The 20961-nt window shown below is 53.6% G+C and overlaps 7 protein-coding genes and 1 non-coding gene across 8 annotated transcripts; 5 read left to right on the top strand and 3 right to left on the bottom strand.

Annotated features, from left to right (window-relative positions):
* Positions 1-798: 798 nt before the first annotated feature.
* On the bottom strand, positions 799-2956 carry CONPUDRAFT_140640 (cytochrome P450). Its single transcript, XM_007777563.1, has 10 exons — positions 2751-2956; positions 2464-2697; positions 2272-2397; positions 1955-2204; positions 1778-1900; positions 1616-1718; positions 1440-1561; positions 1341-1387; positions 1166-1288; positions 799-1109 (listed from the first exon to the last, which is right to left on the bottom strand). The coding sequence occupies exons 1-10, from the start codon at positions 2939-2941 to the stop codon at positions 890-892; spliced, it is 1539 nt and encodes a 512-aa protein (XP_007775753.1). The 5' UTR covers positions 2942-2956; the 3' UTR covers positions 799-889.
* Positions 2957-4859: 1903 nt separating this feature from the next.
* On the bottom strand, positions 4860-7404 carry CONPUDRAFT_140639 (uncharacterized protein; the record flags this gene model as incomplete). Its single annotated transcript, XM_007777562.1, has 6 exons — positions 4860-4994; positions 5068-5289; positions 5354-5744; positions 5874-6893; positions 6950-7015; positions 7390-7404. The coding sequence occupies 5 exons, from the start codon at positions 7402-7404 to the stop codon at positions 5144-5146; spliced, it is 1638 nt and encodes a 545-aa protein (XP_007775752.1). The 3' UTR covers positions 4860-4994; positions 5068-5143.
* Positions 7405-7947: 543 nt separating this feature from the next.
* On the top strand, positions 7948-9991 carry CONPUDRAFT_67924 (cytochrome P450; the record flags this gene model as incomplete). The annotated part of the gene is made up of 10 exons (XM_007777550.1): positions 7948-8141; positions 8182-8427; positions 8486-8611; positions 8667-8916; positions 8974-9096; positions 9154-9256; positions 9313-9434; positions 9489-9535; positions 9589-9711; positions 9769-9991. The coding sequence occupies 10 exons, from the start codon at positions 7948-7950 to the stop codon at positions 9989-9991; spliced, it is 1557 nt and encodes a 518-aa protein (XP_007775740.1).
* Positions 9992-10726: 735 nt separating this feature from the next.
* CONPUDRAFT_113739 (Metallo-hydrolase oxidoreductase) lies at positions 10727-11875 on the top strand. Its single transcript, XM_007777561.1, has 3 exons — positions 10727-11161; positions 11220-11446; positions 11504-11875. Exons 1-3 carry the CDS (start codon positions 10779-10781, stop codon positions 11797-11799), a joined length of 906 nt encoding a protein of 301 aa, XP_007775751.1. The 5' UTR covers positions 10727-10778; the 3' UTR covers positions 11800-11875.
* Positions 11876-12168: 293 nt separating this feature from the next.
* CONPUDRAFT_113736 (peptide chain release factor 1) lies at positions 12169-13736 on the top strand. Its single transcript, XM_007777560.1, has 7 exons — positions 12169-12336; positions 12386-12490; positions 12553-13002; positions 13052-13156; positions 13207-13296; positions 13343-13489; positions 13540-13736. The coding sequence occupies exons 2-7, from the start codon at positions 12386-12388 to the stop codon at positions 13690-13692; spliced, it is 1050 nt and encodes a 349-aa protein (XP_007775750.1). The 5' UTR covers positions 12169-12336; the 3' UTR covers positions 13693-13736.
* A 371-nt stretch (positions 13737-14107) lies between these two features.
* Positions 14108-15519, bottom strand: CONPUDRAFT_170324 (uncharacterized protein). The gene is made up of 3 exons (XM_007777559.1): positions 15421-15519; positions 15229-15288; positions 14108-15169 (listed from the first exon to the last, which is right to left on the bottom strand). Exons 2-3 carry the CDS (start codon positions 15268-15270, stop codon positions 14342-14344), a joined length of 870 nt encoding a protein of 289 aa, XP_007775749.1. The 5' UTR covers positions 15271-15288; positions 15421-15519; the 3' UTR covers positions 14108-14341.
* A 144-nt stretch (positions 15520-15663) lies between these two features.
* On the top strand, positions 15664-19431 carry CONPUDRAFT_140635 (uncharacterized protein). Its single transcript, XM_007777558.1, has 12 exons — positions 15664-16716; positions 16771-16921; positions 16983-17149; positions 17202-17304; positions 17352-17781; positions 17831-18239; positions 18304-18445; positions 18502-18627; positions 18691-18887; positions 18948-19050; positions 19110-19238; positions 19300-19431. The coding sequence occupies exons 1-12, from the start codon at positions 15713-15715 to the stop codon at positions 19405-19407; spliced, it is 3069 nt and encodes a 1022-aa protein (XP_007775748.1). The 5' UTR covers positions 15664-15712; the 3' UTR covers positions 19408-19431.
* A 90-nt stretch (positions 19432-19521) lies between these two features.
* On the top strand, positions 19522-19622 carry CONPUDRAFT_t136. The gene has a single exon. It is a non-coding gene; the product is annotated as a tRNA-Pro (tRNA).
* The last annotated feature ends 1339 nt before the right edge of the window (positions 19623-20961 follow it).

Raw genomic sequence — 20961 nt, 5'->3', positions numbered from 1 at the left:
TTTACCTCGCCATGCTAGCTTGTACCGCATATGTACCGCCGAATACACGTCTCGCCCGGGTTGCCGACTTCGGTCGGTAATCGCGGCACCATCTACTTCACCTGCTGTGCCGCCCGGTGACACGCGAGGTTTCCGTGATTAGACGATATTTCCAGGGGAAACATGTCAAAAACATTTTAAATGTTTTGCTAAAAATGCCAAAGTTGGAAAGTGACCTGCCCAATTGGGAAGGTAACCCTCAAAACATTTTGAATGTTTTCTACGAAAACATGGGCAATTGCCCCAGTGACTTATAAACATCAGTTGCATCGGAAGATATCCCTGGTTATAATATCCTCACTTCAGGTTCAAGGCAAAAGGGCCACGCTTGACCGGAAATGGTGGGATAATCAAGTCTCTTTGTTTTTGAACGTTTGAACACGAATAATGTTCACCAGCTGGCTACCCGTCGAACTTGTTGGGGTGGACAGGCGGGCACTGGGGGCAATTACCCATGTTTTCGTAGAAAACATTCAAAATGTTTTGAGGGTCCCCTTCCCAATTGGGCAGGTCACTTTCCAACTTTGGCATTTTTAGCAAAACATTTAAAATGTTTTTGACATGTTTCCCCTGGAAACATCGTCTAATGCCCCCAGTGGTGGTTTAATTTAACGTTTTCCCGCGCCTGCATACAGAGTGACGTGGCGAGCGGACCGCGGCGGCAAACGGACCGTGAAGACCGTAAGTTTGCAAAACTTCTTTATACCTGTCTCCCTTCGGATCCAGGAATATATCCGCTATAAGACTTGACATCATCCTTTCAATTCACTCTCGACTCGTAAGGACATATCTAGGCTGACTATGAACTAAAGATGGTCATCTTGTCCGCGCTATACACTGACAGCGCAGGTCACAAATCATCACCATAGTTCTCAATCATCGCTCTTAGGTCTTTCTCAGACACCCTCGGCTCGAACTTGATATCGCAAACCCGCTTTACGGGTGTAACGCCCGACATGAATACCATGTCATCCGCAGGCGGCGTGAGCGTAGATAGGCGGAAGCTCCACATAACCATGGCTCCGTTGATGAAAACGGAGCGGTTGGCGACGTGTTGGCCAGGGCATACCCTAGTTCGTTGCTCTAAGCATATTGTAAGGAGCGCAAGGACTAGGAGTTCCCTTACCTGCGTCCAAATCCAAATGTGAAGTACTTGAGGTCGTCTCTCATCTGGCCTTTGCTGTTGATCCATCGCTGGGGGTCAAAGCGCTCCGGATTCGGGAACACCTCTGGGTCGCGAGAAATCGCCCTAGATTCCTGCACGTCAGAGCGCGACGCGTGCTTCCGAGAACGCATCTCACCAATGGTTTCCTACAACGGTGGTCCCGGCTGGAATGCAGTAGTTTCCCTGACGTCAGGTCAGTTATCATCCTGTGCTACAGAAACACCGAGTATCTCACCCAGAAAACGTCCTCCGTGGTCCTGTGCTGGATACCCATAGCAACTATGGGGCGCCAACGCAGAGCCTCCGAGATGAATGCCTTGAGACGGGGAAGAGAGCGTTCGTCCGAAAACGTGGGGACTATCTGGACTTAGACATGCATAGCACATGACCAATTGGTTTGTCTTTACGTACGTCTGTCTCTCCCAATCACAGAGTCAAGCTCCTCCTGAACCGCAGCTTGTGCCTGGGGGAAAAGGGCCGCACACATGAACACGGTGCAGATTGCCAATGATGTCTGTGTAACGATGAGACCGGGTATTCACGTCTAGAGTTTACGCGGTAAGGCCAACAAACCGTGTCAGAGCCTGCCGCAAAGAAGGTTCCTGCAAGGTACGCCATTTCATGTTTGTTCAGCTTGTGCTCGCCAGTGGTTTCCAATAGAAACCTGCTAAACGATGGTCCCGCGTCGCTGCTTTTCTGCGGTTTATGCCTCAAAGAGTGAATACATCGCCATGATGAGAACTCACTCACGATTTGCTCACGCACGGTTGTTAGTTTCCGCATGTACAGCTCGCTGTCGGCCTTGTATCCTTCCTTCAGATCATTGGCATACCAAGGGATATACTTTAAGAACGGGAAAGAGTCGACAAGGTAGGCGTTGGGCTGTAGGGCAACACGGACGTGGTCCAGGGCTCTATGTACGGCCTGCACATCAGGATCGGAGGCCGAAGTCGGCGTCATTTTCCCGTAAGCTACTTGAAGCACCACTGATGCGGCATATCTGCATTAGCAGGCAATGCGTGATTCAACATGAGAAGCAAATATAGCATGCGGTATGGAGGACTAACGCTTTAGCATGGAGCTGAAAGTCTCCGGGTCTGTCAAGGATGTTCAAGATCACTCTGCGGACGTGTGCCAGCTGAATCGTTTCGTAACTTTCAGCCGCCTTGGGTTGCAGATGCGAATGAACCGCCCTGTCGAGCAAGAAGACGGAAGTTAATACGCTGGACTAAGCGAATGGAGGTATGTTTGAAACTCACTTGCGCATCCTCTTAAACCTGTCGCCCGCACCCGTGAACACCAAACGATGGTCACCGGACAGGATCTCGCCCGCAGCGACAGTGCGTGGTCGGTCCACTGAAGAACCGCCTTGCTTCTCCATGATGTCGAAGGCGGCCTGGTGTCGGCCGACGATGACGACAGTCTGTCGGCCTTGTTTGACGGTGATAACGGGGCCGTACTCCTCAATCCAGCGCTCTACCTGGAGAAACGGGCTGCATCTTGGCTTTAGCTGGCGGCGGCCTGATGATAGAACGATCTAACGTACTAGGGTTGAGGAAAGGCATGTCCGTTGAGCCAGTGAGCTCCCGCGGGGCTGGGGGGAAGTGGAACGTCACTACGTTTCTTAGTCTTGCGCAGCAGCGCACCGGCGAGAATGAGTGTCGCAATGAAGCCTGGGATGGCAATGCTACGGTCGAGGGAGGAAATTGAGGTGGAGAGGTCAATCGGTGGAGCCATGGGATACGGGCTGAGTCGAGGGCGACGTTCTAAACCCCCGATAGAACGCTACGGGTACTTATAGAAGTCCCCTCGGAAGTTCGGGTAGTGCTCTACTTTTGAACGTTATGGCCATTGACAAACGTCCGTCGACAGGAGCGTGGACAAAAGAAGCTCGTGTCCATTCAAAAGGAAATAAGGGCGTCGTGGGGATGTTGCATTCAGGGCCTGTGTGGTGAAGGCCTGGAGTTCGGATATGTTCGCAACTCGACCAGTCTGCTTATTCTGTATGTCAAAGGGCATAACCTTGAGCTTCTCTATCCGCCTGTGAGAATAGACGGCGTCCACAAGTGGAATTGTCTACGCAGACATTGAACACATGACGCGACCAGAGCGATCGACGTGGGATTGACGCTGCTTGTTTCAGAGAAGCACTGACACGTGGCCAACAGCGTACTGAGCCAGAGCAGACATCCAGGCCAAAGTGTGTAGTATCATCCTGTCACGAGGAGATATTGAACGAAGACAATGTTCAAGAAACGCGGATTACACACCGCCTCTCCAATACGTAGTATGCGTCCTATTAGTATTCATCATTCTTGTATAGTTGGTCATAGCCGCAGAAGACACGCTCCGGGAGTCAAAGGCCCCGCTTACAATGAGATGATGTCGTCAAAGGGTCCATTCAACGTAAAGATGCTTGTGTCACTGTTCCCACGTGGCGAAATAGATCTTGACACACCTTGAAGGTCAAGGAGATTCTTATTAGTTATCCATTTCGTAGTGCCAGAGTTGTGCCAGAGCCCTTCCAACGACGCGACCACCTGCAGCGCGAACCTTTGTTTTTGCGAGCGTGAGCCTTTGTATATGCATGTGGTCTAAATCTCATATGACCATTGACCTTGAACTGAGTCAGGACTCACCGGTCTCGCTGACATGGATCCGCAATGACTTCTGGCCAGTAGGTCTATCGCGCTGCGGTGGATACAAGTCGAACATTTAGGCGAGACCGGGTGGCTGAGACACAAGGCGCGTCTGTGCACCGAGCAGTTGGGTTGCAAGATCGAGCAACCGACGACTCGGAATGGAATTGCATCGTTTCTTGGCACCAGCTTCTGTAGTCTGTACCAAGCACACACAAATACATCCCTCTGCTCCGCCACCAGCTTAGGCTTGCTTGCCGCCAATCAGCATGATATTCGAGTAGTAACTGCAAATCCCGGCAAGTGCTAAACGAAGACATGAGGTGAGACGAGGCGAAATGGAAAGCCTCAGACAAGGCCTCATCAACTGACCATTCAGGATTCGTGAAGAGGTGGGTATTGAACGTTGAACGCATGCAGGAAAAGAGCTAAAGAAAGTTCTATCTGCGAAGAAGCTTGAAAGTTAGCGGCTGATATGTCGATATGACCATTGATTGAATCAGGCAAAGTCAAGTGTATCCTTGGCGTCCCCGGAAACCCTTTGATATCGCGAGTAACCTCAGGCATCGGCCGCAGCTACCGATGGGCCCTAGATGTCTTGGGATGCCGGTCGCACGAAGTTGTGCGTTTACATGACGAACCCGAAAGCGGAAGAGATAGATGCAACTAACCTTAATCTTATGGGTCCTGTGTTCTTGCTGATATGAGTCGCCGATGCTTCTCATGAAGGGTTCGTCTCGGTATCGGAGCTGTTCGTATCGGATAATTTCTGAGCATCAAAACGGGAGGGACAAGCTAAAGTTGAACACTGCGCCCGACCAATTATTTGCCTGTGTTATTGGTAGCAGCTTTGACATCAAATAGATAATCAATAGAGACAAATATGCCCCTTTCCGCTCCCGCGACTCAACCATGCGATAGCGGTATATTCGACAAAAGCTCTTATAGTGCGTGTACATGAAGGGGCCTACGTACCCACATAAATATCGATAAGTTCCAAGGCAGGTATAGACGATAGCAAGTGAATGAAATGAGGTGAGGTGGGATGGGACAATAACCACAATCAATCTGACCAATAATCTGACTAACGTGCCGTCGGCTGAACATATCACCATACGAGGTGCTCTTGTAAACTGAAGTCCTAATAAAAACTGCCCATTTCCAACCACAATATCAAGAGGTCAGAAACACATCCGGGATGCCATCAAGCGACCGAAGCCTCACCTCTAAAAAATACGACATGACCCTGGAGGGGGGAGAAGGAGAAAGAAGGAGAAGCGGGGAAAGGAGAAGGGATGGTCTACACGACCACGCACCCTTCCGCCCTGATGCCAAGCTCCTGCAGCTCTTCCTCGGCCGCCTCGCGCTCGTTCTGCTTCAGCTTCGCCTTGGCCTCCACGGGGAACCAGTCCTGCATAAAGTTGAGCAGCGCCCAGTCCACATTTTCTGGATCCAAAATATCATAACCCGTTAGCTTCGATGCACTCGTGGATGTAAAGAACTAACTTACGTCGATTGGCAGCCAGCACCGTCGGCGACCTGCACATCGGGCAGTCTGCCCTCCCGCGCTTCTGGAGCTTGACGAGGCACCGCACGCAAAACAGATGGCCACACCGCAGGCGGATCGGCTTGAACGCGAGGCTCGTGCAAATCAGACAGGCATAGTCATCCAGGTGGGGCACAATCGGGAGAACGGTCTCGCTCAGAGCCTGAACGAGCAGGCGTGGGAGGGAAGTAGGGGGCGCGGGCATGAGTGCGAGTGAGTCCGGAGACGAAGAATTATGGGAAGAAGGTGAAGAGGGTGAAAGAGACGAGAGAAGGTATGGTGGAAGGGGGAGTGCTGTACGTTTGGTGTGTTTTTTGAGTATCTTGCGGGTCGCCTCGGATGTAGCGTATTGGAACTGTCCGAGGAGGTCAGTACATCCATGCCCCGAACCTCGTGACGAAAGCCAAGACTTTGCTTGGTATGCAAGAGAAGAGAAACGGAGAAGAAGGGAGTGGCCGTGACGGGAAAATTCTAACGGACGAACCTTTTTCAAATCCAATATAAACACGTTCATCCTCAAAAACGCTTCCATCGTCTCAGCGCTGCTCGCCAACTTCATCCTCCCTCCCCGTCCGTGCCCCTTACCTTCCTCTTGTTTCGCGACGAACCCACCCTCCTCCAGTTGGCTCGTGAACCTGTTCCACCGCCGCTCAACCTCCTCGATGCTTCGTTCGCCGCGCCTACTCTCCGACACACCTTCAAACACCTCGGCGTCGACGTACATCTGCAAGACCTCCCTCCACGCATACAGGTCTGACTTTCCCCGGCCGTTTCCCGAGACGCGAAGCGTCCCCGCGTCAGTCGAGACGGGCGAGTAGGAAGTGAACGAATGGAATGGAGAAGCGGACGCTGATGCGGGCCGAGCGGAGGAGGATAGTGAGAGTGAGAGGTCGCGCAGGGCGCCGATGAAATCGTCGTGCACGGTCGCAAGGTGTGTCGAGAGCGAGGTGAGCGCACTGCTGAGCAAGCGAAAGAAGGCAGCGTCGGAGCGGAGGGGGATGACGACCTCGCCGGGACTGAGGTTGCTGTCGAAGCTGTCGGTGTCCGCACTGGGCGTCTGGCTGACAGTATCCGGATCCGCATCGTCCCGGGTAATTGAACTCTCGAGCGTATTAGCATGGGCCTGTACGGCCTCGAGAATGCTTGTCGGCGGCTGGCTATGACCGTGTGTACCGTTGGCTATGCTTGACAGCAATGAATCGGGTAACTCGGTGCCATTGACCGACTGTACTGAGAAGCGGAGCCTAGGTTCGATGTAGGTATCTCTGGGCACCAGCTCGTACACGATAGTGGGGTGGGCGTCATCGATGCTAGCACCAACGGCGGACATCGATTCCGGCAGTCCTGAGACATTGGGGTCGGTCGACGAGGAGACGAGATCAGCGTCAGGGGAGAGCTCTTCGAAGCGCGCCTTGGAGGAACTTTCAAGGAGAGTCTGCAGAACTTCCGGGCTGAGACCAAGGCCAGAGAGCTCTGCGACAACTTGGTTGATGAGCTTCTTGAGCTGGTCGTGTGACAGGTAAGTGGAGGATCGCACGGGTAAAACAGATGAAGACCTGCCTGACGGTACTCTATCGCATTATCCCTGAGGTCTGGAGGAAGAGTGAGGAGGAGCTGGCTATAAGACTTTGCGAAGTGCATGTGTTATGGAGTATATCATGCTGGCAGGTGTAAGACCATCAAATTACACAGCTCAAGGCACAGCGACCAAGACCCGGTTTTGACCCTAACCTAACAAAACCGGTCCAGTAGCACAGCATTTTATCGCGTGCCTTGAAGGCGCCTGAAGCGCTCGCCACAAGCTAACCAGGAACTGAAACTAGTGAGCCTGAGGTGCCTGCTATCTTACGATCGTAAACTCTTCGTTCTCTGGCTTCAAACATCGTGATCGATGTACTCGCTGAAAAGATACACTGCATTATGCCTCATCTTCCTCGTATGTACCCATCAACGAATGGGAGTCCTGGCGTTGATCTCTCCCGCATAGCACCCTTGCGCGCGGAAGAAAAGTGCATAGTCAGTATGGCTAATCGGAAGCGAAATTGATCATGGGCTAGTTGATAGACATTTGGAGCTGCAGAGCATAACCGAGAGGCCTGTCAAAACGAGCGTACCCTCCGTTGTTTGTGGGCAAGCAGTCATATTGGTCATTAAGAGCACGGAAGTGAGTAAGCACCAAGAGCATGAATGATCAGCCACGTTTGGAGTCAAGCCAGGATGTTCTGCGTATAACTGAAGCAGATGAAGGAGGAGAACAAAGTGCGAGAGCTGCTCGCGCTTTACGTCGCGGGTTGCCTATTGGGGAGCGCGTCCGGACAGGGTCGACGCGTCGTTGGTCATTTGCATCTCACAACCATCCAGCACTACACCCAACAGGCGTCTCGTCCACGACTCTCCGGTTTGAGTGTGACTCTTATGCATGCTATGCTTGACGACATGCATGCTACTGCGGCTCGGTCGGGCTATCAGTCTGTCTCTCGAGTAGGATATAAGCAACCTCATCTCCCTCCCGAATGCCCAGTCACCAGTTGTCTTGTAACATCCCGGTCACTAACATCATGGCTTCAACCTTCGACCTCTCTGCGCTTTCGAGCTCTCTCCTGTTCCGTAACCTAGCCATCCCGGGTCTCATCGCCGTACTGGTCGTCGCTGGCTCCCTCGTCCGCTGGACAACCAACCACCGTCAAATCCCCCTCCCTCCCAGCCCACCCGGTAGCCACTGGCTGAATGGACATACCTTCCCTCGCCGCAAGTACGTGTCTTACTCAAACCTCCTCACTCCGCGTTGACAGATCCAACGAACTCAACCCTTTCCTCCAAGTCGAGCGCTGGATACAAGAGTACGGACCCATTATCACTGTCAAACAGGGCCTCCAGACCGTCGTCATCATTGGGCGGTACCATGCTGCCGTCGACATCCTGGAGAAGCAGGGAGGGCTATCTACGGATCGGCCAAGGTCCGTCGCAGTCGGGGAGATTCTTTCAGGCGACCATCGACTAGTGCTCGCGTCTGGGGATAGGTTCAGGAGGATGCGCAAGTAAGTCACGAAGCCTCAATGTCTGTATTATCTTACTTATAAACGCGATGTGTGACAGAGCTATGCACTCACACCTACAACCAAAGGCAGCAGAGAGCTACCAGCCGATTCAGATGACACACGCCCGGGACGTGATTCTGAAGATCCTCGACAAACCTGAGGACTTCCAGTCGCATGCCTCAGCGTAAGCACTCTATTTCCCCAAATGATCTTTCCATCTAAGTGCATAACCTTTTCAGGTTCGCAGCCTCAGTAGTCTTGCAAGTCGCATACGGCAAAACGTCACCAACCCTCGCGAATGACCCGGAGGTCCAAGCTGTGCACCGCGCTCTGGAACGTATACGCGTTGCGCTTCGGCCGAACGCCTACCTCGTCGAGTCATTCCCATTCTTGCGATATCTTCCTCTGTATGCTCCAGAGCTGAAGCAAGGGTACAGGGAAGACTCTGAGTTATACATGCGACAACTCGGAGCTGTACGCACGCAGATGGTTGGTCGTCCGCCTCTATGCAACGGTGCCGAAGTTTTGCTGATAGACGATTGACAGAACAACGACGAAGGCGGCCCGTCTTTCAGCAGATATCTTCTCAAGAATGAAAGTAACCACATGTTGAACGAGCTGGAGATGGCGTACTTGGCTGGGTCTTTCTTCACCGCAGGATCCGACCCGGTACGTTCGTTTTGCCATGTGAAGTCGAAGTGCCTTCGACGTTGACATATTTCGCAGACGGCACTAGGTATCTGCACCGTACTCATGTGTGCAGCGCTTCACCCCGAAGCGCAGGCTATAGTGCAAAACGAGATTGATGCCATCATTAGAAGGGATAAAGGTACGTTCTCACTCCACAAGTTCATTACGCCTAGGCATTCTGACTTGTTCCAAAAGCACCCACCTTCGCCGATGAGAACGCTCTCCCTCAGCTGAAGGCATTCATTTCAGAGGCTTTGCGTTGGCGACCTATCGTGGGGATGGGCTTCCAGCACAGGACATCCGAGGATGTGGTTTGGGTACGTGCTCTTAAACACCTGTTTATGTGGGACACTTGTCTGACGACCGTATAGGGTAACTATTGCATCCCTGCTGGAACGACTGTGATGGGAAACCACTGGTACGATAATTTGCTACGAGCTAACGGCGAAGTGCTGACTTTGACATTACTAGGGCAATCTCCCGTGATCCCGAAGTCTTCCCCGACGGCGACCACTTCAACCCAAAACGTTGGAAAACTTCCAAGGGTGAGATGCGAGACGACATCAGGTTCTTCACTTTCGGCTTCGGAAGACGGTAAGCACATCCACTAGATATTTTCATATGTCGTTGGTTGACGGTATATTTGAATAGGGTATGCCCTGGCCAACACGTAGCAAACCGCTCAGTATTCATCAATACGTTACTTATTCTCTGGGCCTTCCGGCTTTCAATGCGGTCGTCGCAACCTGTGGATGATACGGCCTACATGCAGGGTGTCACTCCGAAGAAGCAGATGTTTGATATCGGCTTCGAGCCAAGGATAGAGGAAAGGGATTTGAGAACGATGATGGATGAGTATGGCGGCATGGAGTGATTGATGATATTTCCTTGGCCCTCGGGTTGCTCAAGTGGTCGGTAATTAATGCGCATGGGAAGAGAGTTCTAGTATGATAACTCAGCCCGTTTGCTCGTCTTTTTTCATTGCCCTTTTTATGTGTTTCAACATTTCCAGACGGTAGGGCTCTATGCGGACTGCGAGTGGTATCTGGAAAGTTTCGTATTTATTGTGCAGATCGTTATGTCAAGCAGGGTAGCACTAGTACTATGTCTCACTTTTTATATCACTGACTTGGACTCCTTTCTGCTCCCATGAGTATTATCAAACTAATATAATTTGTGTTGTTCGAACAGATGAGTTTAGTTTAGACGCCGCTTGAAGTTCCTGCGCTGACCAAGACGAGAATTACAAAGGGCAAAACCTAACCCTAGCGTTCGACAGTCTTACCAATCAACCTACTTACAAGAGCGCTCACCTTCCTCCTACGAGCGCTTAGTAGCCTTATCAATCACTGCGGCATCCCATCTACAACAGCTCTCAGCTCACTTCCATCAATCTGCTTAACCATGACCAATCAGCGTACACGAAAGGTCTCTAACTCCTGTATATGGGCTGACTAAAAGGACAGCTCCCCCCCTTAGAGAGCAATGTGCTCTCTTTGGGGGACCGCGAGCTGACAAACGCGCTTGCAACGTCGGCGCGTCGGCGCTCAAGATATAAGAGACTTCAGAACTCCAAGGAGCATTCGAAACAAACCACCATCGAGCTCGTCGTCGCTTCTTACTCTCTCGTTCTTGCAAGCTCTCAATCAACCACCACAAGAATGTCCGCTCAACACGTCACCCTCCCCGCCCCCAGGCCCAACCAGGCTTATCTGGAAGTCTCTGCGCTTGACGGAGGGCGCTTCTCCTACCCGGCGTGGTGGATCCTCGAAGGTATCCCCAAGACGTCGACCGAGCGTATCCACGCGCCCTCGCTTGCGTTCTTTCTGCGTCACTCGCAGTCGGGCAAGCAAGTTCTGTATGACCTTGGCTTGCCCAAGGACCTCTCCGTCTTGCCAAGCCAGCTCCCCGAGTACGTGATAGGGAAGGGAAAGTTCGTGGAACTTCCCGAGGACAATAGCGACGTTCAGGACGCGCTGAAGCGCGGGGGCGCCGACCTCGCGGACGTCGATGCTATCTTCATTAGCCATGTGCACTGGGACCAGTAAGTCTGATTTCCTCAGTATGCTGGAAATGTGTACTCAACCGTTATTACTCTACAGCTTGGGTGATCATCGCTCTTTCATCAAGGCTAAGTTTGTGCTCGGCGACGCATCTGAGACTCTCGTGACTGGTGAAGAGCACCCCCAGCACAAGAGCGGCATCGTCCCACCGAAAGCTCTTCCCACCGAGCGCGTGGAGTACGTCGCGGACTGGAACACGACCATTGGCGGGCTGAAGGCGTCCGACTACTTTGGCGACGGGAGCTTGTACGTCATCGATACGCCTGGTAAGTCGCGGTCTTCCAATACGAGATATTGAGGTATAGTGCTTACAAACAACGCAGGTCACTTGCAGGGACATATTGCGCTCCTGGCTCGCACATCTGCGGACGGCTCGTGGATTCTTCTTGCGGGCGACGCAGCTCACCACAAGTGCATCTTGCACCTCGAAAAGGACTTTGCGTACCACGACGACGGCAAGGGGGACGTGTTCTGTATGCACGTTGAGCCCGATGTGACGAGGGACACGATCAAGAAGCTGAAGGTGTTTGCGGATACGCCGCGGGTGCACGTACAGATTGCGCACGAGGACGTGGATGAGGAGGTGTATTTACCTGGCAAGTTTTTACCGAAGGAGTAGGTTGTCGTAAATATAGCTTGATTGGATACTATGCCTGGCGAATCGTGGAGATTGTAGCCTGGCATGTCTATAGGCGTTAGTTCCCATTGGTGTCTTGTGAACGTACAGTGTAAGTCCGGAACTTAAGCATGATATAGTCCGCATAAACATACGCCACCTATGTCATGAAGGAGATGAGTGCACGCGGAGAAAAAGCAGAGCGGAAGTTGGTAGTGGTAGGTGGGCAAATGAGCGAAAACCCCTGAGCAACGTTGACATCGGCGCGTCGGTGTCGGAACACGGAGGTCTTTTGCCATGTTCCGCCTCCTCCGTCACGTCCGCCCGCGTCCTCCACGACATAGTTCACCGCGTCCACCACCACGCCTGCAACTATCACCTGGGAACCGTAGACTCTTCTCCGTATCATACGCAAAGAACGCTCAGGCCTCGAGAGCTCCAACAGGTGCAGCGGCGCTCGAGACTGTAGAGAAGGATGGAGCGCGCATCTTGCGCGCAGTAGAGAAACGCGTCGCGCTGAGGGACGAACTACTTTCAAAGGTAATGTTTCAACATATCTACGAGACAGCGCGTCATGACACCATGACAGATGTCAGAAGACATGTCCTCGCCAGACGACATTGCCCGGTTGAAGCAAGCCAAAGAGCTCGAGCCCCTCTGCGAAGCCTGGAGCGAATACGCCAGCGCCCGAGCCGTCAGTTCTCGTATCCAGGTGTCACTATATGCGGTTTATCTCACAAGCTATGCTCTTAGTAGGCCCTCCGCGAGACCATCCCCCTCCTCTCGGACTCGGACCCATCCATGCGCGCCCTCGCCGCCGAAGAAGCCGCCTCGCTCACCGAAACACTCTCAAATCACATCTCGACCCGCTTCCCGTCCCTCGTCCTCCCGCGCTCCAGAACAGCACACCTCGGTGCCCTGCTCGAGCTCAAACCCGGCGTCGGCGGAGACGAGGCCGCGCTCTTCGCGGCCGACCTGCTGCGTGTATATGCGCGCTTTGCGGGGTCGGTGGGACGTAAGTGGCAGACGGCGGTGCTCGGCGCGGGGAGCATGACGGACACGGGCGGGGTGAAGGAGGTCACGTTGGAGGTGAGAGGCGCGGGCGCGTACGACGCGCTGAGGTGGGAGAGCGGGGTGCATCGTGTGCAGCGGGTGCCTGCGACGGAGAGTAATGGACGGGTGCACACCAGCACAGTTGCGTGTCTGGTGGGTGTTTTGTTCTCGCGCTCGGTGCTTGCTAATTTACTGATGCTAGGTCCTGCCGCTCGTTGAAGAAGACGCGTCTCATGGCGAAGATGAGCTCTTCTCGATGGACGACGTCAGGGTCGAAGTCATGCGAGCTCGCGGTGCTGGCGGCCAGGTACGTTGTTCTTCCAGCTCACTTGGGTTGTGTCCTGACATTCTCTAAAGCACGTCAATAAAACGGAATCCGCCGTTCGACTGACTCACGTCCCGACGGGCATAACCGTATCCATGCAGGACGAGCGCAGCCAACATCAGGTAGACATACATCGTCTCTCTTGTCTCAGCATGCTCATTTGCGCAGAACCGACGCCGCGCATTCCAAGTCCTCCGCTCTCGTCTCCTCGACCAGAAAATAACACGCGACATTGCAGACCGCCGAGCGGCCCGCCGCTCGCTCGTGCGCACAGTCGACCGGAGCGAGAAGATTCGCACGTACAACTACGCTCAGGTGCGTTCTTTTCGTTTGCGTGGTTCGACGTTGAGCTCACTTTGCTCCAGGAACGAGTTACCGACCATCGGATCGGGCTGTCGATTATGAACCTGAGCTCGTTCTTGGAGGGCGAGGCGCTGCAAGTGTTCTTGGACGGGCTCCAGAGGCGCGCGGATGAGGAGGCAATGGAGGAATTGATGGGGGACATGGAGAAGAGCTGATGTGTAGTGGATCTTACGTGTTGTTCGCGCGCAATCATTCGTCGATGGGGTCACGTTAAAGTGTGTCTGGGAACCAAAGCTAGTTACCTCTTTCAACATCAGTATCTCGATTGGCCTGCTGTGGTTGCGTGAGCTATGTTAGACTGGGGAGCTTCAAAGTGTCCGTTTCAAAGCGGTAGGTACTCGTATGGCATTTGGTGGGATGAGGCTTGAATTCGAGATTACAGCGCAAGATGCCCTGCTGCATCAATTCCAATACTCCTCTACCTGGTGGATTTACATTCGAACAGACAATCTTCGACCCACGCAATAAACAAAATGTAGGTAAACAAACTGCGGACGCGGACGGAGATGGCGCACTATTGATTGAAAACAGAGACGATAATGTATGCAAGCACATGTAGTATGTTATGGGCGGACGGGCGTGACAGAGAGCAAGGTAGGCTCGTACGAGCGTGAAGAGATAAGCAAATCGAGGAAGCAAGCAAACAACGAACCAAGGGGTTGGATCCAGCAAGCCAATGAAGAGCGATCATAGTTAAATGGGGAGGATGTACAGTATGCGGACGATTATGCAGGAAGAGACGGAGGATGAGCGAGTATAGAAGTGATTGAAAAGGAGAGACCGGACGTGTGTTCCACAGAACGCTCAAGACGCGGATGGCCCGGTAGACGACTGCACACCGACAGCTGCGGGTGCGTATCCCGTCATACCCGGCATGCCCATCATGCCCGCGTTCGCAGCGTACAACTGGGCGTGCTGAGCGACTGGGAGTGCACCATAAGCGCCCATGCTCGGAGGGAGCGTCGAGTTTCCGTTCGTGTTTGGAGTGCTGACTCCCGTGTTAGTCGTAGCCACAGGGGCATGAAGAGACGAGGCAGATCCGTGCGGTGAAGAAGGGGCCGGCGCACCGGATGATGAGTTGGTGGTCGTGCGCATGCGGTAGGTGAGGGCCATGTTGGAGAGGGAGTGCGAGGACCAAAAGGAGTCGTATGTGAGGTTTGGGGAGCCATTTCCACTACCGACGCTTTGTCCTGTTGAAGGTGCGGGCTGATATGCTGACGGCGGTAAGGATGTAGACGGAAGTTTGGATACGGACGGTTGCGACTGGAGGTTCGAGGTTGTCATGGGTGGAGTGGGAGTACGCAAGTCCGTGATCGACTGGGACGGAGAGCCAGAGCGACGAGAGGAGTGGTCAGGGGGCTGGTTCTGAGAGCTGGGCTGCACGGCCGCCTGAGGAGTAGGTGTGCGAGCAGAGTCGGAGGATATGGGAGGTTGAGCGACTGGTGGTGTGGGTGACTTGAGGTGAGAGGAGGTCGTTGGAAACTGGTCCGAGGTGAAGTTAAAGGCGGATGGGAGCATTGGCTGATCCGCAGGGGGAATGGTGACGACTTTTGGCGGGGGAGCAGCGGGACGTCCTATGCGACCAGAGTGGTGGAAGTAGAGATTCTCGACTTCGGTCAGGTTTTGACGTTGCTATCAAGGGTAGACTCATAAGCATGCAGGAGGCGTAAAGGATCAGGGGGTGGACACACCCAGCCATGTTCAACTTTGAGCTTGGCGTACTGCAGTCGCATCTGCAGTTGTCTCGACAGCTGTTGTTTCCAGGAGCATAGATTGCAGACGTTTCATGGCATACATGCGACGATTGGCAAGGTCGCAGCAGACAAGCAGTCAAGAAGAGAAAGTGAGTCTGGGGACAGTGAGACAGAATGATCGTGACGTACGTGGTTTGCCTTTGCCCGCTCAATTGTCTGCTTTCTACGCCTGTGCTCTGCTGGTTCTGGTGCTATCGAACGCTGTACGTTGGGTGTTGCAACGGCGACCATGGCAGGGACAGCGAAAAGTGGAGAAGAAAACAAAAGTTGAAGTTGGTCGAGACGAACTGAACAGGTTTCCTCATCGGGGGTACCGCCGGGATGACCGTGCCGGGATATGTCATCCATCAACTTTCCATCTGTCCACCACACATTTCTCGGAGACTCTCCTTTGTTTTTGTTTTGTTAGACGATGCGATAGATGGATTCGTTTACTCTCCTGGAACCAGTTCGACTCTATGGAGACAAGAACACAAAGGCGAGCGGCAGCAAACAGGCACCCGCAGCTCGCCCAATCCACATCGGACGCCTCCCAACAGACCTCCACCTCCTCGTCCTCTCCCATGCAGCAATCCCAGACATACCCGCATATGCACGCGTCTCTCGTGCGTGTGCTGCTCTCACAAGGGATGAATCGATATGGGAAAAGAGGTGGAAAGCTTTAGGCCTCGGAACAGACACCGACCCTAATGGCCTCTCGCACACCCTCGATGACATCGAGCGCCGCCTCCAGAGTGACGCCAGGACCAAGAACAGCGAGCCACCACCGACGCTGGTCGTCGCAGAAGCGCTCGAAGACGACTTTGGCGACTTTGCCGCTGCACCCATCGCATCTCCCGTCAAGAAGGATACATTTGGCGATTTTGTCTCCAACTTCACTGCATCGTCTATTCCTACGCCCACCACCAATGGCGGATTCGGGCAGCCAGAAAGCACACCGCCCAAGCAAACTTTCCGCTCCCAGTACACGCGCGCGCACACCCTCCTCCGTCGTCTCCTCTCTGCTCTCGCCGTCCCGCCGCAATCCATCCTTCCCGCCATCTGCGCCATCCTCACCACCTCGGACCCAGTCGCCGATGCCCCCCTCACCCTCGCTTCGCAGGCCAAAGTCCTACACATACTCGCCCTCTTCCTCTCTCCTCGCGTCAAGCCCGTTCGCCAATGGGATGTCCTCCTCGCCTCACTGAGATCCGCTATCGACCGATTCGACATCACCCTCCTCACCGCATTCGACAGCGCAGATTCATCGTCGCCTGCGGAACGCAGCGAGCCAAAGATGAAAGAATCAGCGTCCGCTAGTTGGGAGCTGTTCACCGCCGTTGGCACGGGAAGAGGAGATTGGGAACTCGGGAGAGTATGGGCAGAGAAGAGGGAGGTGTTCTATCAGACGCAGGAAGGGCGCTATGATCCGCTCGCGAACATGAAGTGTGTGTCTTTCTACTATTATTCGCGTTGTGCTACCGGCTGATCGCACGTCAGTGCTCAGGGATTGCTCGACTTCAACCCTATGGACGCGTTCATTGCCGATATCCTCAAGGATTTCGAGGAGGAGGGATCAGTCGCCGTACGCGTGTTTCCGCCAGCTGCGGACGTTCTGATTTCTTTTGCCGATAGGGTTGCCGTTGAGGTGGTGGGTCACCCATTAACGCATGCGTCTTGGACAACGCTGACACGCGATGCTTCGTGCCTAGATTGGCGAATACATCTCGCCATTACTCACCAAAGCACGCGCAGTCTCCAACGAGATCTTCCTCCAGGCCACAGCGGCAGCCTTTGGCGAGGCGCTACGACTCGCAGACTCGATAGTCGAGGTTGGAAAAGATATAGGGATAGAGCGGACGAGAGCGGAGGATGTCGTGTAAGTTATCATCTCGCAAGTGTGCTTATTGCACTTGACTCGTTGACCACAGTTATCGTATGTTTGAATCCAATATGGACGAATACCTCGACGAAGAAGTCGAGTCTCTCAAGCAGGCCTTCACCATCATCTGTCGAGCCTGGGACAACAAGGCAGTATGTGCTTCTGTTTTTCCCTTCGCTCAATTCTAACATCCCCATAGAAGATACCCTCGACATCTTACCCGAACGGCTCTCTTGCTTCTTCCGCCGCGTCGTCGGGTGGCGACCCATCTCAAACGCGCTTTCTCGCATCGCACAACCCGGCGGCGATGAAACGCACGTTCCTCGCGTCCTTCACAGACGCACTGCTGTTGCCCGTGACAATCGTGCCGCGCACGGTTGGGCAGGTGCTTACGACAGGCGGGAATGCGGCCGTGCAGGGCATCTCGATGCTTAACCCGCAGCGATGGGTCGGTGGTACAAATCATGGGAAGGCGCCGGGGACGGGGAGGGAGGGGTATCACGAGTATAAGGAGGAGATGGATGGGATGGCGTTCGAGGTGGGGGAAGATGAGCCAGAGGACGAGCCAGAGAAGGGAGGCTTTGTGAATGGGTTCGAGGAAAATGCGTGGGCGGACGAGGAGGAGAGAGGTACGTCGCACTTCTACTGTTAGTAGTTTCCGAACTGACGAGGCTAAAGCCCCTGCGAAGCAACGGTACTCCACGTCGACTATCGCGACGACCCACTCTGCCAACACCATCGCCTCTTCCGCCTCCGCAGCCACAACTGCCACCGCCGCGACCTCCACCTCAGCCAAGTCGGCGACGTCGAACGGCTCGTCGGCCACAGTTAATACCATCGGTACAACAGGTGCGACTTCGGCCGCGCGTGCGACAGCGGGAAAGCAGCTCGCGAGCCTCGACCTTCTCCTTTCGCTCGACGTCGCGCTGGAGCTCATCCAGGCCGACCGCGAGGCGCTCAAGCGGATGGAGACGTTCGGCGGATACCCAGGGCACTACGGCCTGCGCGTGCGCGAGGCGGTCGAGGAGGCGTTCGTGGTCTTGCTAGGTGCGATGGCGGACCGGCATATTGCGCCGGGGTTCAAGACGTACGTGCTCTTCTTTTCGTTTTCAAGCTGTGCGAGAGGGGTGGCTGAGTCGAGTCGAGGACAGCGCGGAGGACCAGATGATGTCGTATAAGCCAGGGGAGCACGGGGATACGACGAGTGTTGCGCCGCTGCTGCAGTTCTTTGAGCTGGTGCATATTGGCGACATGATACAGTCGATGGTGCAGGTGTATTTCGACAAGGAGATGGTGCGCACTGTTATCCTCGCCACTCTCGTTCCCTTGCTCACCTGGTGATATCGAAGGCACCACATATCGATCGGACAGACTTCCTCAACGTCGTTGTACGCGAGAAGAAGCGATTCGAGAATATTCTCGATGACTGCGTCGCCGCCGGACTCAATGCCGGTACGCAGGTGCTCATGAACCAGGTACGTTCATTCGTGATCGTTCTTTCCATATGTGTGTAGATCTTCACGTTGCTATCGGGATAGGTTGAACATATCATCCTCACGCTCACAAAGCCTCGCGAATACTACCCTCCTGAGGACATGCCGCTCGACCTCGGCCCGACGCACGGGTGCCAAGAGGCTATCCGCTGTCTCGAGATGCATTGCAAGCTGCTCAAAGGCAGCACGAGCAAGGAGGTCCTCGAGGTGTTCTACCAGGAGGTCGGCATCCGCTTGCTTGCGTGCGTTGACTGGTTCCTTCTTGATTGATTCGAGCGAACGCGAGCGTGATTGTTCCGCAGGATTCTGGAAAAGCACATCAAACGTCAGATCATTTCGCTCAACGGGGGCTTCCAGGTGATCGCGGACCTGAACACCTACTACACGTTTGTGTCGACACTTCGGGTGAGGCATATAACATGTCCTCTTCACGGTTGCTGCAAGATACTCACGTACGTTTGAAGGTGCCGTCCGTAACGGCGGATTTCTCGAACCTCAAGATGCTCGGCCATGTTTTCGTGGTGCAGGATGCGAAGGACCTCGCTCAGATCGTGCGCGACGTCACGCGCTACGGGGGTGCTTACCGACCAGAGGTACGTCGAGCTTCGTGTTGTAGCCCCCGTGTTGTGTCTGCTGATTCGTGCTCGTGTACAGGATATCTACGAGTTCATCCAGCGACGCTCGGATTGGAAGAAAATCGAGAAGACTGTCGACAAGACAATGTACAACTTGAGCTTCAAGGAGGATTGCATCATTTGCTGAGTACCTGTAGAGCGTGTAGTATATTATATATTATATCGTGCTATTTTCTCGTTCACCACTTGGTGAACAAGTGAGACGTTATTCGTATTCGATATGGAGAGCGGGATATTCACCGGCCCAGTGGTCTAGTAGTATGATACTCGCTTCGGGTAAGTCCCTCATACCTTGGTATGAAAATTTGTGAGTGGTCCCGGGTTCAATTCCCGGCTGGGCCCAATTGCTTTTTGCAGGATATTATATCCATTTATTTGACACAGGCACATGCCTATGCAGAAGCGTGAATGTGCCGTGGCCATGTAAATGCCATAGTGGTAGCTCAGAATGATTACCATGTTCGGCGCGCGCGCTTGGTAAGCGTGGGAAATTTGTCAAATATCCGATCGTAATTCATGAGGAATGTGACACCCTGACACGATGGCCAATCATGTCGAAGATCGAACACGAGTATAGCATAGAAGTCTATGACAGTGCAGACTCACCAGGTGTTAGTTGAAGGTTGAGTTAGTACACCTGGGTGACACGGGAAAAGAGCCTAATGTAGCATGGGGCAGACCTTAAGCGTGCGAGGCTAAGGTAGCGTCTTGACGGCTTAGCCGAGCACCCTGTGTTGCACCCTCTGGTTGCGGCGTTTCGCGGCGGAGATACTACCATATATGTATTACCTCCTCCCCTTGTCTCCCATTCGTGATATAAGTCCCTAGATGAGATTAGATTATGATAATGTCGTCGATAACGTGCTAATCAAAGCTGACGTCACTGATGCCGTCAGGGTCCCGCTCCCTCCCCGCATATCCCGCCCTCGGGGCTAAGAATAGGAACTCCCGTGCCCTCCCTCGGGACCAATCAGCGGCATTCCCTCTATCCCCTTTGCCGCCTGCTCCCGCGCCCGCGCCCTCCTCCCTCACGTCCCTTCCTCCCCCACTCACATCACTATACCCATATTTTGATATATTATTGAAAGTCGGGCATGTCCAAAAATTCTGAAACTTGGGGGTCTTATAGTACCCTATGGGTGTACCCCAATGCCCAAGTTTGAAGGAAATCGGCGGTTCCGTTTTTGAGCTACACCCTCCCCAAGTTGCGTAATTGGAGCCGGGAGGGCAGCACACATCTTCTCCACTTGTTCTCCTATTGTCTTGCAGAGATCACCAATGGATTCACAGACCTTGATAACCCCAGGGAACACTCTTCCCCGATTTTTCCTGGCCCTCCCTGAATTAATGTGGCAGCGCCAAGTTGGAGGGGGAGTACGAGGAGCACATGGTCCTAACACCGGAATGAGTCACAGGAAAATTATGGGACCTGTCTCATCGTTTTTAGCGACCCAAATAACCCCAGGATACACCCCCACACCACCTCTTTACCAGCCCAAACTCTATAGTAACAGTGAATGTGATCTGCCCACAGGGACCATGCACACTGGGTGTATGATTTCAACCATCCCTCCCATGGATGCAGGGAGTGCACCAATGGATTGACACACCTTGAAAACCCCAAGTAGAGCATTGTACATGTCCCTAGGCTCAGCCCCTGAATTAATGGGGTAGCACCAAG

This window comes from Coniophora puteana (genome assembly GCF_000271625.1).
Source record: "Coniophora puteana RWD-64-598 SS2 unplaced genomic scaffold CONPUscaffold_23, whole genome shotgun sequence".
Classification (NCBI taxonomy): Eukaryota; Fungi; Basidiomycota; class Agaricomycetes; order Boletales; family Coniophoraceae; genus Coniophora; species Coniophora puteana.
The sequence above is the reverse complement of the archived record's forward strand: the minus strand, read 5'-3'. Positions and strand labels throughout refer to the sequence as shown.

Excerpts from the sequence above, each read along its gene's own strand:
- CONPUDRAFT_140640 (XM_007777563.1), bottom strand. The coding sequence starts at position 2,941 with ATGGCTCCACCGATTGACCTCTCCACCTCAATTTCCTCCCTCGACCGT. Across the intron at positions 2,398-2,463 it reads AGGTTTAAGAGGATGCGCAA|GGCGGTTCATTCGCATCTGC; the intron begins GTGAGTTTCAAA and ends CTTGCTCGACAG. Across the intron at positions 1,289-1,340 it reads ACCGTTGTAGGAAACCATTG|GGCGATTTCTCGCGACCCAG; the intron begins GTGAGATGCGTT and ends GCAGGAATCTAG.
- CONPUDRAFT_113739 (XM_007777561.1), top strand. The coding sequence starts at position 10,779 with ATGTCCGCTCAACACGTCACCCTCCCCGCCCCCAGGCCCAACCAGGCT. Across the intron at positions 11,162-11,219 it reads AGCCATGTGCACTGGGACCA|CTTGGGTGATCATCGCTCTT; the intron begins GTAAGTCTGATT and ends ATTACTCTACAG. Across the intron at positions 11,447-11,503 it reads GTACGTCATCGATACGCCTG|GTCACTTGCAGGGACATATT; the intron begins GTAAGTCGCGGT and ends CAAACAACGCAG.
- CONPUDRAFT_113736 (XM_007777560.1), top strand. The coding sequence starts at position 12,386 with ATGTCAGAAGACATGTCCTCGCCAGACGACATTGCCCGGTTGAAGCAA. Across the intron at positions 12,491-12,552 it reads AATACGCCAGCGCCCGAGCC|GCCCTCCGCGAGACCATCCC; the intron begins GTCAGTTCTCGT and ends TGCTCTTAGTAG. Across the intron at positions 13,490-13,539 it reads GCACGTACAACTACGCTCAG|GAACGAGTTACCGACCATCG; the intron begins GTGCGTTCTTTT and ends ACTTTGCTCCAG.
- CONPUDRAFT_170324 (XM_007777559.1), bottom strand. The coding sequence starts at position 15,270 with ATGCGACTGCAGTACGCCAAGCTCAAAGTTGAACATGGCTGG. Across the intron at positions 15,170-15,228 it reads TCAAAGTTGAACATGGCTGG|CAACGTCAAAACCTGACCGA; the intron begins GTGTGTCCACCC and ends TACCCTTGATAG.
- CONPUDRAFT_140635 (XM_007777558.1), top strand. The coding sequence starts at position 15,713 with ATGGATTCGTTTACTCTCCTGGAACCAGTTCGACTCTATGGAGACAAG. Across the intron at positions 17,150-17,201 it reads ACGAGAGCGGAGGATGTCGT|TTATCGTATGTTTGAATCCA; the intron begins GTAAGTTATCAT and ends CGTTGACCACAG. Across the intron at positions 18,240-18,303 it reads ATTGCGCCGGGGTTCAAGAC|CGCGGAGGACCAGATGATGT; the intron begins GTACGTGCTCTT and ends AGTCGAGGACAG.